General features: G+C 34.9%; 1 protein-coding gene across 1 annotated transcript in view; it reads right to left on the bottom strand.

Annotated features, from left to right (window-relative positions):
- The window catches only part of LOC137398646 (uncharacterized), a 93,588-nt gene extending 81,438 nt beyond the window's left edge, over positions 1-12,150 (bottom strand). The window contains exons 1-3 of the mRNA XM_068084825.1: positions 12,061-12,150; positions 6,447-6,535; positions 403-495 (exon numbers count right to left, since the gene is read on the bottom strand). Of these exons, the coding sequence (XP_067940926.1) occupies positions 403-495; positions 6,447-6,465 (112 nt within the window). The 5' untranslated portion in view covers positions 6,466-6,535; positions 12,061-12,150. The remainder of the gene's footprint in view (positions 1-402; positions 496-6,446; positions 6,536-12,060) is intronic.
- Positions 12,151-14,441: the final 2,291 nt, after the last annotated feature.

The following is a 14,441-nucleotide window of genomic DNA, read 5'->3' on the forward strand; positions in this document are numbered from 1 at the left end:
TAGTGTTAGAATTATAATATTGTTGATGCAAAATTTGATATTAGTGGTTTCTAATTACTATGTGTTTGAGAAAAACAAACTGTAACAGTTGATCCATTTTAATTTGAAAACAAAACTACTTCTAGTTGCTGCATTACCAATAACAGTTGTTTTTTATGGAGTTTTTGCTCTTCTTTAGTTGATAGAAAAACTTCTAAGTAAAACAGTCAATTTTTGTTGTTGCTGTATAATAATATAATATACATATATAGTATAATACTACATTAATTTGTATATATGACTAAACTCTAAAAAACTTCCAAAACTGATAATTTCATTTATTAGGTTTTTATTCTTCTATTTGGTTGTTAAGGCTCAATTTTAGACCTTCCGATTTTACGTTGTAGGCATAAAGTGAAGTACCTGATTTTAAAAGCAACATGTATGGGTTCTCTGTTTTTTTCTTTCTCTTGTTTTCTGGGATGATTTCATATCTAGCAGTTGAGGCTCTTTCATCTATAAAATCAGTGGGAAAATAACATATGTTGATTTGTCGATGCATTAACATATGTAGAATGCTTTGGCATAACTATACTTATTATTGTATATCTTTTTATGAAAAATTGTTGCCATAGTATTTTGCAACAATGAAGATTATTTCAAAATGCAGCAGTGTTCTCCTTTCAGAATGGCCAAAGGAAATGACTCTAACATCCCAAATGACATTTCTCAAACTGGTTATTTAGTATGCCATTTACACGTAGCCACCTCAGTACTGAGCCTTTTAAAAAGCTCTTTAAATATTAAAATGCGATACACACATTTAGATTAAAATATATGAAATTCTTTTGGAAGGTTTGTACTCAACTAAAGGGTGGTTCACACTATATCGCCATATGTTGGCATTTTTTTGGCCTTCATCGTTGATTATGTGAACCGTAAACCGATGGCAGCAGTTCATCGTCAATTATGTGGATCGTAAATTGATGGCATCGACGAAGCAAGAAGGATACATCGGAAAAGTTTGCAGCTGTCAAACTTTCTTGATATCTCGCCGAGTGCCAATGTGTCAATATTTCACCTGTACAATGCGAACCATTTCGGTGATAGTGAACCGTGGTTGCTGATAGCATGATTTATTTGTTTTCGTTCATGATAGTCAAAGCAGAACTAGTATTTGATACAAGCACACAAAAACAAAGAGGTTTTTCCATGAAAAATTAGAAAAAAAATGAGAAAACTGAATATCGGACTATTTGCTGATGCGAACACAAATGGGTCTGGGATAGTCTGAACATCGTTATCATCGATGATCACTGAAGTATTGTGGAATCAACACCGAGATACGGCGATATAGTGCGAACCTGCCTTAATATCTTCAGGCCGTCTAAGGACTCTGAATCTGCCAGACGTTGCTACTTTGATTTGTTTCATGAACTCTCTAGGTCATCATGAAACTGAAATACGGTCCTGCATAAGTGGCACCAATTCATCTAAGTTTAATGTAACAGTATATTTTTGCAAACAGTTTACAAACATACTAAATATGTGCGCCATTGGAGAGCAGTATGAGAGACGGTTGAAACCAATTTAAAGTTCAAGCTCTCAACTCATTTAAGACTTTGAAGTTCTGAACTCCTTCCTAGGTGTTTCTAAATATAGCTAGTGTTATACAACAGCTCTTTACTTATACTCGCTACTTAGTAATTCAGCTTTCAAAATTTATACTTGGCAATTGAAAACTAATATAAATAAATTAAAAACTAAAATTAATAAATCTTGCTAATTCACTTGCCTAATCACATTACTCCGAGCATCATTGTGATAAGGTAATAAGGTCATTGTAATAAGGTTATAAGGTCATTGTGATAAGGTTATAAGGTCAATTTGATAAGGTCATAAGGTCATTGTGATAGCAGTCATAAGGTTCTTTGTCTTTTGTTAGGTTTCATGGATTGTTAAGGGGCAAAGCGATTGTAACATCCTTCATCGTCTATTTTAATTGACCTTGACCCTCGAAATTGTCTAATGAACCTAAGAAAAGGAAAAAAGTAGTTACAAATAATAGAGAAATGACTCTGTTAAATATGAGTTCACTAGTTCCCATTTCAAGGATTTTTATTTTTTGCGGAGCATCGGAGCCTCATTAACCTTAAAAAATGAAAAGTTACTGTATACTGTTTGTTAATTGTTTGATTGCTATGCTATGTAGGCCAATATAACTATTACACAGAGGTGAGACTTGACTTCTTTTTGATAGCTATTGTTGTCTTTCGACCACTCTATTCAATAAGTAGTTTTTTGACCGCTTGCAGTGTGATCAAAAAGCTTTCTATGGTAAATATCTCTGAGAGATTATAGCTAATAAAAATGCCTGTGATGCACGTACAAAAGATTTGTTGAATTTTTGGTTGCCTGGTTGTACCAAAACTATTTTTACTGATATATTTGTGTTTAAAAGAAAACCAAATAAAAAATAGCCCTTTATAACTAAACAAACTTACAACACTCAAGTTATAAATATGTTTAAAGAGTATATATACAGCCTAGGCAATGTCATATTCAACTAGCATTGAACCCCGCCCCCTTGCCCTTTAATTTTCAATCAGGAAGCCTACAGCAGATATGTCAATTGTCAACGCAAAATACCACACTACTTTTACGCCAAGAATTCATGAACACGTTCATTGACGGCAACTGTTCTTAATGCATACCGAAGTGAATTCTGGAGTTTCTAGCAGGCTGGGTGTATGAGGCTCTCAGGAACCAAATTAAGATTAGATACCAAATATTTTTAGCAACCTGGGAAAAGGCGTGGAGCATATAAGTGTGAAGTTTGGATGAAAGCGACAACAATATGTCAACACATAACGCTTATGAAACAATAGTGACATCATATGAAAAACATAACGTTTACATGCCAACAGAAATAACAAAGTGGGACTTTTCAATATAAATTTTGTTTATTAATTACTAGCATAATGTCTGGTGTTGCACGAAACTTAAAAATCAGCTTATAAACACTGAGAGGTAAGGAGAGTTGCCTGCCACTTGCTATTAGTCAGGCACATTGCCAAAGGCTAATTTGAGTAAGCGTACTAATAAGAGCCTACTACTTGCTCCCATGATTGAGCACACAAAAAGTTACGCTTCCGCTCTCCATGAAGTTCCGCTGTTACGGAGAGTGGTAGCAGATTTGCGCTCATATAACAACATATATTGCTTAACAAACCCATTAAGCTTGTGTGGCTCAATTGGTAAGGGATTGGGCTCGCGAAAAGCAGGGTTTGAGGTCAAATCTTATGCGATACGGATTCTTCATTTTAAGATTTTAATAGCTATAGCTGGACATACACACACACACAGACACACAAATTTTGAGATTTAGATAGATTTGATAATAAACACGGCTTAAGATGTTGTACACTATACAGTAGACGCTCCCATAATGTAAGTTCAGGATAATATTGAGAATTCGTGTGAAGTTTTGATTGAATGGTAACCTATCTCACCGCGCTTGCGAGAGAAAGTAACGTCACCTGTATAGCATTATATTTATTATATATATACAACTTACGTGCCAGTTTAGTCCATGGTGATAGATCGTAAGATGTGTCGACAAATGAAAATATAGAAAAAATAAGGAAATCATTGTAAATAAATGTCAAAGATGTGCACTGCCGATCAACTTATTGAAAGATTATTACAATCATGGTCTATAAAACCAATGAGGTTGATCAAAAAATAAGGAAAATTGTTGACGCAAGCCAATAATATGACAGTTACAACGTACAACCTATAAACAAAAAATTTACGTCTAGTTTTTTTGTAGGGCCAAAGGGGTGAGTTTGGAAAGATCTGAAAACGGATTAGGCAATTTATATGTATTTTACTGTTTGTATAACGTTGTAGAAGCGCCTACTGCCCTCTTTGATTTGCTGTTTTCAACCTATTTGCTCAACCATTCTATCAAGTCAGTGCATCAAGTTTTTTTTAGCCTTATGTTAGCCTTTAGTTGCTTTTAGACATTATATTGAGCTTAAGAGTTTAGTACTTCGGAACTTTCAGTAACTAGTTAATGTGAAACTATTTGTCACTCTGTTAATAGCTGATGTGTGTCACCAGAATCTAGAGCCTTCTTTGCCATCAACTAATTGACTGCAGCAACAGTGGTGGTATGTCAAGGTCAAGTAGGTTTCAAGAACATTTTTAGCGCTTTGGTGAATGTGTTTTTCTCATTCAAAATCACCTCATTAAAACTAGTCTCTCCTAGATCAGAATAATTATACTAGTGGTTAATCATCAATTCATTCAAAGCATAAAATTATCTCCGACTTATCATATTCAATTTTCTAAAGGGCAGCAGATATCATTCAAGATACTGCCAACTCTGTTCTGATATTTATGTATGTTGAATAATTAACATATGAAATGTTGAACTTTAAAAACGCAACAGTTGCTGGCCATAATATGAACAGATCTGGTCTAATGATGTTTATGTACATGTACGTTAAATGACCCATACTACAAACAGAAATAAACAAATCATATGTTATTTGATTGTTTTTAATTCGCTGTCAAGAATTGTTCTTTATTTTTTATAGTATGCAATTTTTTATCCAGAGTTTCACGATTGCGAAAAATGGAAATCACAAATGTCACTTTTCTGAATTTTTAAATACTGTAGCTGCTATAGAATGCAAAATACCGTAAAACCTCCAATTGAATGCTAGCTCTATTTGCATGCCACCTCCAATTGACCACCACCCTCAGAGAAGGGTTGAAAAATAGACCGCTACTCTCCAATTGAACGTCACTCTCCAATAGACCGCCACTCTCCAATTGAACGCCACTCTCCAATTGAACGCCACTCTCCAATTGAACGCCACCTCCGCTTGACCGCGCTTTGACATTATTTGAGTTTTACGAGCCCATAATATCCACTGATCAATAGAAAAGTGTCCACAAACATTGTATTAAAAATAAATCGTTCATATCAAAAACATTTAATTCTCTCGTTGTCCAATTCCAAAGCTTTTCATTTTTATTTTGTTAAAACTTTCACAACAACACCATAGAAATAATCAATAACAGTCTCAGGCTAGTAGTAGCTCTTTGTCTAATGTGGTCTTTCTACTTTGAAGTAGCCTACATTTATAAAAACGACTTAAATTTACGATGGTGGATGAACTTTCAAAGCAACATCAATAAATAATCAAAAACTGTCTCAGGCTAGAAGTAGCTGTCTGTTTAACGCAGTCTTTCTACTTCGAATTAGCTAACATATAAAAAACGGCTTAAATTCACGGAGGTAGATGGGCACTTTGAAAGCAGCGCAATAGAAATAACTACTAATAGGCTAATAGTAGTTGTTTGTTCAACACGGTCCTATTACATTGAGGGCCATGCGTATACATCCCCGTTCGCAAATTTTGGGCCAAACTTTACGTTAAAGCAAGCAAACTTTTACGCGTTGCGTTAGTGCTAAATGCAGCACATGAAAGTTTTGCTCTGCTAAAAATTATTTTGACGCTAATATCGACTACTTCAGCAGTTCAGCAGTAAAGTCGAGGCCAGAAAATATTGGGGAAGTTAACGTACAACTAGAAGGTGTTTGTTCCATCGAAAGTAACAATCAGAACGCAGCTATCCGAGCAAACGATGAAAATATTGCTTTAAAAACATTAATTTTTGTTTCTGCGTGTAATATAAGTATGGTTCATTTATGTCACTTGTTCATAAATATATGTTTTATCATTTAATTGATTATTGTTGTATAACTTATAAATATGCAGACTTATTGCATATTATTCAATAGTATTCTTGCTGCATTCTTACCACGGCTTACAATGCATCGATGATCATAATTCCACTTCTATTGCACATAAAAAGCTAGTTTTGGCTGCAAACTTTAGCGAATATATCAGTGAGTGCAATGAGTTGTTATTCAACAATTTTAAATATAAAATAAAAAGATGTCTTCAAATTTAGAATGAAATAAAAATTGAAAATGCCAACAAATTTCAAAGACGGACACAGGCTATAATATCATCGCAGGTCAATTGTAAGCAATAGATATCAACAAGTAGAGAGATGTTTCTCTGTGCACATTTATTAAGAGATGTTTGAAAAGTTAGAGGTAAGCTAGCAGATTTATTGCATCCAAAAGGTTTAATATCGCTACACCAAAAAAGAGAGCAAAATATAGGCGACATTCGCTTCGCTAATAGGGCTAAATTTGTTTTCCGAAAACTCTGACGAGCCGTTTGTAAAATAGACCGCCAGCCTCTATTTGAGCGCCGCCTCCAATTGACTGCCACTATGAAGGAAAGGTTGAAAAATAGAGCGTCATGGCATTCGATTAAAGGTTTTTTGGTAGAAAATATTTAGACGTTTGTTTTATAGGAACTTAACTAAAACATATGAGTTCTATTAAAACTGATATTGGTGACTAAAACAAGCATTACCTGCGTCTGCGAGAGACATGACTGCTCCAGTTATCTGTGATTGTCCAAAGTTGTAGAAACGGGTAGAGTTCTTAACAGACGTATACCACCTAAAGTATGTACCAAAGATAATGTCATAGTTGAAGTATGTCATACAAGAAACTAACTTGAAATCTCTGAAGAAAGCTGTCTTGTAGAAAATAGAAAAGAAAAGCTGTTCTCAGCTAGAAAATAGTAAACAAATGCTTTGGGTTTTACCATCTGGAGAGCTAAATCAAAACTATTATAAAATATATCTAGTTTGTAATAGCTGTTAAAACTATTATAAACAAGTTTGGAAATACATATATGCAAAATATATATTTCTAAACTTGAAAAAATATGTAAAAAGTAGTGTTTTACTTTCACATAAATTTCTTGAATCATCCACAGCTTTCAGTTGACAGTCGTTCTATCATTGTAAGATATTTTAACTAATGATGCAATGCCCTTCATATTCCCTTTGGCTGCCAAGTTTATTAAGTAGAGTGACAGATGATGAAATATTGCTGAATTATGTTGGAGAACATCGGTAGCTCAATCAGATGAGCAACACCAACAAGTAAAGCAGATGTTCCCAACTTTTTCCATTCAGTTTACCCCTTGTGCCTTTCATAAATTTGATTCTCCACGCACATTCAACTCACATGACTAAAAACAACCAATACCAAATATAATTCCATTTTGTTGTACATATCTAAATATATAACAACATATTGCTAATTTATACTCAGCCCGCATGCAACACACAACAAAACATGACCTTCGGCATTGCGGGGAATTGGTTTATGACTAGGTTAACGTACTATCTAATCAAAATCTGGATGGATGTATTCATATATTCTGGGTTTTGACTAGTAGTGTATTATTAGCAACAAGTGTTATACATCAAACCAAAATGTTAAATGGTGAAACCCAAACTCACACGGCACTGCAGGACGTAAATTAAAAATTTAGCAAATCAAACACCTCTCTGTTCCTCTCCGTGTAAATTCAAAATCCCAATCATAGGGGGATTCCTCCCTGGTTGGGAACCCCTGAAGTAATGTGATGATAACAAGAATTTGGTTAAAGGTTGACTTGCAACAAAATTCACATTTCAGTTATTTGGTATCACAATATTTACTATGTCTTACTTTGCTGTGTTGTAGGTGCAGAATATGTGGAAATGCGATTACAAGCTCCTAAAAGCTCAAAAACGAACAGTTAATTGCAGCCACACAAGACTGCCGTAGTGTGGAATCCCTTTCCAAAGCGGCTCAAATGGGACGTAGTTGTTACAGGATGGTTTCTGTTTACACTTTCACGCAATCTCATTCACCAAAATATTCTCACAAATATACTTCACACATTCAATAAAACCTTGTCTATTGTTCTTACGCATCTGTTTCATCGTCATTGTAATGCTGTCACTTTCAGCACTGATATCCTATAACCTACTGTAAAAATTCATTCAAATTTTCAACCTTAGCTCGAAGGAGTCCATATCATTGTCTGATAAACATGACGAGCCTGTTGGTCACCTGCGATAATTGAAAAATGCTGCAGAAATTATTCGTGAAGTATGTGTCACATGGTCAGATTACGACTAGACGATTAGACCAAGCCGAAACAAAACTGTAAAGTAGTGAGCATCTATATTTGATACAGAGTCTTCGGTAAAACCCAAAGTGTTGGTCATACACTAGTGCTCGAGAAATTTTATATTGAGCCATTTTATTGGCCTTTCAATTCAAGTGAGAACATCACGTGACAAAACAATAACCAAATGTAATGACTACATCAGAGAAATAAATTGATTCCAATCTACGGAGGCTTTTCATTTTTGAGCTTTTAAGAGCTTGTAATCACATTTCCACATATTTGGCACCTACAACACAGCAGAGTAAGACATGGTGAATCTTTTGATACCAAATTACTGTAATGGAAATTTTGTTGCAAGTCAACCTTTAAAAGACAACCATAGACTCACTATTAAGAATACCTGGTTACAAGCTAGTTTTGGTAATGACAGTGTGTATTCTAGCTACAGGAGCCCAATCTATAACAAAACCAACAAGTTGGTTTGGTTAACTAGTCAGTGCTTATATCAACAATCTAAATTGGCAGTTCATTGCTTATGGTATTTAAGTTCTTCCTCAATTCATGTATGCCTAGATTCATATTTAATCTGCAAAATAGGCGTAATAAAAAATTGGGTGATAAAAATCTTTGCACAGAAAAATTATTTGTGTTTAACATTTAACAACAATTACCATTCTAACTGTTAAACTTCATATCATGAGAAAATTGTTTCGTGCAGTTTAAATAAAATAAGAAAAAAGATAAGACAGCTGTAAAGGTTTTAAAACTTGTCAAACATCAGTAACTTTTAAATTTTATATCGTGTGTAGCTGCAGCCCTAGCGTGATCAGCACACTTTTACTTTGAAGAGTTTCATGGTACTGCCATGATTCATGTATTTGGGTTGGCTGTCTATTTTCCTGTTTGCTGTTTATTTGACCTGGTGGATGATTAGCTGGCAGGCTGCCTGAACTGGTCATCATTGCACGATGCACTAACATTCAACGATGAAAATGAAATCACCACCTTGTCACCTTTGATAAAAGCAAAAAATGATTCTCCGAAACCCTATTGCTTACCAACTGCAAACATTATTTTAGCATTTATAAGTTCTAATTTTATACTTAGCATTAGTTGTTTACATATTTACAAGATTGCCGCTGTATAAAAGCGATGTATCGTTTCAAGACAGCAGTACAGCATGAACAACCAAGATATGCACTAAAAAATATGAGTGACACTTTTTGACTGTAACTATCAAGTAATAGTATTAGCTAGTTTCGTGGCAGAGAGTACGATGTGTGTTATTTCTCATTTTTATGTAGCCAATATGCATTACTCACCTGCAAGTTTTTGTAGTTTCAGCAGAAGGCTATAATTTTACACATTGCAAAGTTTTCTGCATCTTTTAATTGCTGTGCCAATACTGGATTTATACCTCAATACTGTGGAGGCCTGGTGCATTATGTACTCATTGTTTACCGCTCATATATGTATCCATCTTAAATAGACTTTTATATAGAATAGTAGGATAGCTTGGCCGAACTTGCCTGCAAGCACTTATGTAATCTTTGTATATTCCTTTTATGGGCATAGTTAGAGTAGTGGGCGGAGTCAACGCCGCTATATAATCCAGCGCACCAGTGCTCTGGTGCTCTTGTACTCAAGATTATCATAATAAACAGAATAACTAAACTCAATAGAACTGATTATGTTGACGCCTGCATGGGTGGCTTAAAGATTGTAGAAAGCAGGTTTCGATCCAACATCAGACAGAACTGCCGGGGTGGATCTATAAGTCTAAGGATTTGGTCTACACTTTAACCAGACCTGATCGAATATGCAATGGCATAAGAGATCAGGCCCTAGAGCGGGCTGCTAGTGGACCTAGACTAGTTGACTATAGAGACACAGAGGGCAGGCTAAATTGGTTTCGGAGTAAGTCTGACTGCTGGATACTTGTCGTGGACTGGCCTGACCCTTTGGGCGTGTCAGGCAGGCCACAGATAAGGTGTACCAGGAGAATATGTCAAGTCCACCTGTTAGTGCACAAAGCAGATTCAGCTACCGGAGTCAGGCCTTCACAATATATTTCTGTTTGTGATTAAACCTCGTTCCATTCCGCATGACTGCTTATCAATGCTTCTTCTACCGGTGCTATTTTTTTATAGCTGTCTAAAGAGTGATGTAAAACTTTTATATGTTATATAGGCCTAACTGGTGTGAATTTTGACTGCATGCCAAAATGTTGTCTATCGATGCTTTTTATACTATGCAGGTCTATGCAAGTTTACAAAATAATATGCAAGGTTATAAAAACTACAAGTCTCTTGTAGTGCTCATCGTAAACTTTGGCCAGTAAAGTTTGCATCAGTCACAAACTTCTTTTATATCTATATGGAAACCAGCTACATCATGAAAAAAAATTTGTTGAAACATATTAAGAGAAAAAATAAAACTGTTAATGTAAATGTGAATTCATTAGCTGAGTTATCTGGTAAGTTTTTCCTCAATCTTTTTACAGCTAGATTTCCATTTATTCGGTAAGATCATTCATTGAACTATATAATTTATATTATAAACCCAAAACCTAACAGCATATTCTAAAGAATCTCTGTGTTTAGATCTGGATTTAAAGAACACTAAATGGTGACAGAGCAGAAAATCCTTCCAGCTAATATTACTGGCTACAGTTGTAACAATGCCTTAGTAATATGGAGTGAAATAGGCTTTATAACAACTTATTATAAAATGTGGTAGGCTGGACATCTATTATACACCACAAAATAAACTCAGCAGCTAGGTCTTTTTTTTAACAATAAGCTGCATAACAAACTAATTCTCCAGAATATTCTGATCTAAACACAATAAGATGAGATCAGTATGGAGATACTATAACAGCTATGCTATAGTTTTGACCACTTCCTGTACAAAATGTTTTCCAGTATTTAGACATGTTACAAATATTAATCACTAAAGGATACAAAACTGGTTCTGGTGTAAATTTTTTTACACTTTTATATCAATTCATTTAGATTATTCTCAACCTATTATATTAGACTTTCTAATATGAAGCAAAAAATATTTAAGATACAGGCTACACTCGTCTCATGTTCATGCATGTTAAATGATATCAGCATCATTTCATGTTCAACTGCATGAAATGTTGAATTTTTAAAAACTCGACATGTGCTAGTCGTAATATCAGCAGCTCTGGACTAATGCTGTATCACAAATGTTTATGTATGTTAAATGACTCCTAAAAAAACTGAAATTGGCAGATCTTTACTGTAATAAAAAAATGTCTGTCTTTTTGTCCAAAGCCACCCTGGCAGAAAATTATTACAGCTGCCAGAAAACATATCTTTATTTAAGATACAACCTGTAAAGTTTTAAGACTGCATAGTTTAAAATCCTGTTAGACTTCTTGTAAGTAGATCAATTTTGCTTATGTCCCAAAATTTCATGGTGCTAAAAGTCTTTGTAGTTGCAAAAAACAGATTTTCCATTAAGATACAATCTGAAAAGTTCTAATCGTTAAACTAAACCAGACAAATAAGCTTTTTAAGACGTTGGTATATACATTGACTCTCTGAGTTATGACCTAATCCACAGTTTTAACTCAGACCAAACTCGTTTGAAATATATACTGTAGGGCATTTGCCGCAAAATCCAGCTCAAATGTTTTGAATTAGTAATCGAAAATGAACAAAAACCATAAAAAGTAAAACGTATAAGTGTAAAAACAAAAACGTTTTTTTGGCTACATGTCTGCCTTATCCTTGTACGTACGGCGTTTCCGGTTCTTTCGTACACGTTTCCATGACGATATCTACTCAATCAGTAAGCGAGACTGAATCTGCTGAATATGGTCGCACATACATCGTACGTGCATGGCTGTAAATCGTGCAGACCGTAACTTTGTTAGATACTGTACAGCAGCCAATGAACAAAAGCAAGTAGAGATATTTCAAATACCAGCAGCGGTATCACTGACAGCACCAGAGTACGGAGTTTAACAATATAACAATACCTGATTGATCCGTAAAGAGAATACTTGGGAAACACTATCCCTGAACTGAAAATCGATTGTTGCAGCTGAGTAATCTTTTTCACTACTAGCTCTAGCTACTGTGGAACAGACTGACAGTAAGATGTAAGCGTGAAAGTGTGTCAAATCAGGCGTGAAAGTCTGGGATTTCAATAAAAACTTTGGCTGAGTCATACGCTTCATTATTGTTATTTGAGGAAGTTTCCTGATAAACTGAGTATCAGAGGCATGCAAACAATCAAAGCATTCAAATTTTAAAATAAAATGAAATTCAACTTTAAAAATAAAGTAACAATCATTAACAAATACTGTTCTGTCATTTGCGATTGTTTTGACATTTGAGGTGATCTAACTGCCAGAACGTTTCAAGATTTAAATCAACAAAACTTGAACACTGTTTAAACACTTAGGTGCCTGATTAAGGCGGCTAATTGGCTCAGTTGGTTGGAGCATTGCCCAATAGATTAGGTGTCATAGTTAAAGCCCCATATTGGCTAACATTTTATTCATCTCATTTTGGAATCGTATTTGGCATCATTTTCATTCACACAAACTTATTTTTTGACCCAAATGCTCCGGATGGGAAGTGTCCCTAAAATTGTTGGGCTTAAACCAGAGGGAGTCACTATTAAAACCACATGCAAAGTTTCAGATATATTGTTTGCTCAGGAGTTGGTTTTTATATATTTCTAACCACAGAAAAATAGGTAAAGCAAAATACACATATTGATTATGGCAGCTTTTGTTTTGATTAGAGTACAACAACTAAAATAGGGTAGGATTTGTTGATGGAATATAAGCACAGCACTGTTTAAAGACATTCCCCGAGTTTGTATCAAAATTTTAATGTTTTTAGACTATGATAATTAACTACTTGCTCCATAACAATGGACAGTTCTGAACTGGGTCTGCTCTAGTCTAGAAAATCATTTGGCTGTAGCCTTGGCTCCTTTAGCTAAACTAGTTTATTCCACCATAATGCCTCATTTCAGGGTATAATGGTATAGTAATATCAAGTTTGCAGGCATTTCTATCAGCCACCCCATCTAACAATCTTAAACCATATGGGACTGAAGTCTATGACTAGTCAGTGATGAAAGTAACTTGTAGTACGGATGCTAAATAAAGCAGCTTGTGATTGATATAGGCAGCATCTGCTATTCAGATTAATCGCTGATGTGGTAGAAGAAGGTTAATTCTTGGGCTTGCGCAAATGAAATAATTATAAAGAAACCGTGTAGTGGAACGAGTTCCTGTTAAGTTACTCTTAAGTTCCTGTTAAGTTACTCTTAAGTTCCTGTTAAGTTACTCTTAAGTTCCTGTTAAGTTACTCTGGTTAGCTTAACATGGCAGTTACTTAAGTAACTTGGTATCAAGTAGCTTAAGAGTTGAAACAGCTTATAAACAGTGGCAGGTAATTCAATTGCTATTGACTAAATTTATTTACCCAATTTATTTAGGTAACTTAGGCCAGGGTAAGTTAAGTTACTCTTGTCATTTTCATGCCTGTTCTTATATACTTGGAGTTATCTTCTGTCGGCCTCATTCCCTGATATGCAGCTGTTACTTGATGACCCATAAATGAACCCCAATTAAACTTTTTTATTATATACCTACCTTCCAGTGCAAGATCTCATTTTCAGAAGCTTGATAACCAGGTCTTATATAGCTGTAGTTACAATGGGCTATTACTATCAGCCTCACATAATTTTCAAAAACTATGCTAACTTAACAAATAGTTTTCGGAAACCATATAGAGCTGTTAGTAATAACCCATCATAGCGAAGGCTACATGTATATTGCCGATTCGCTACATATAAACTACCTCTCGATTGCTTACCCGGCAGTAGCTTAACCTCTTAATCTTTGATTCGATGGTCACTCAGTGATACCCTAACTCTTTCACTACCGCAAGCCGATGTATCGGCATGTGTTATCTTCTCTTTGAGGCCGGAAGCCGATACATCGGCTTTTAGACAGTGCGTTAGTTTATTTATAATCATTCAGTTTTCGCTTCAGATAGACTAATAAGATTTGGTCTCTATAAAAACAAGCTTGTTGCTAACGATATAGACTACTTAGCAGGCCTCTCACTAGTGCCTCATTGATTATCAGACAAAAAGTTCACCGCGGAAAAATCATGGACAAAAAAGAACACCCCGATTGTTTAAGCTGAAGAAGCTTCTAACATTCTTAGCCATTAGGACACTAGTAACTCTATATCAAGTGATTCTGACTTTTCTGGTGCATGTATTTCATGAGAAAAATTGTAATAAAAACAGAATATTACGGCGACAGTCAAAATACGACTATTGAAATTGCTGACAAAATATTATTGGTAAAGTTTGTAAGGTGTTTTACCA

This window comes from Watersipora subatra, chromosome 6 (genome assembly GCF_963576615.1).
Source record: "Watersipora subatra chromosome 6, tzWatSuba1.1, whole genome shotgun sequence".
Classification (NCBI taxonomy): domain Eukaryota; kingdom Metazoa; phylum Bryozoa; class Gymnolaemata; order Cheilostomatida; family Watersiporidae; genus Watersipora; species Watersipora subatra.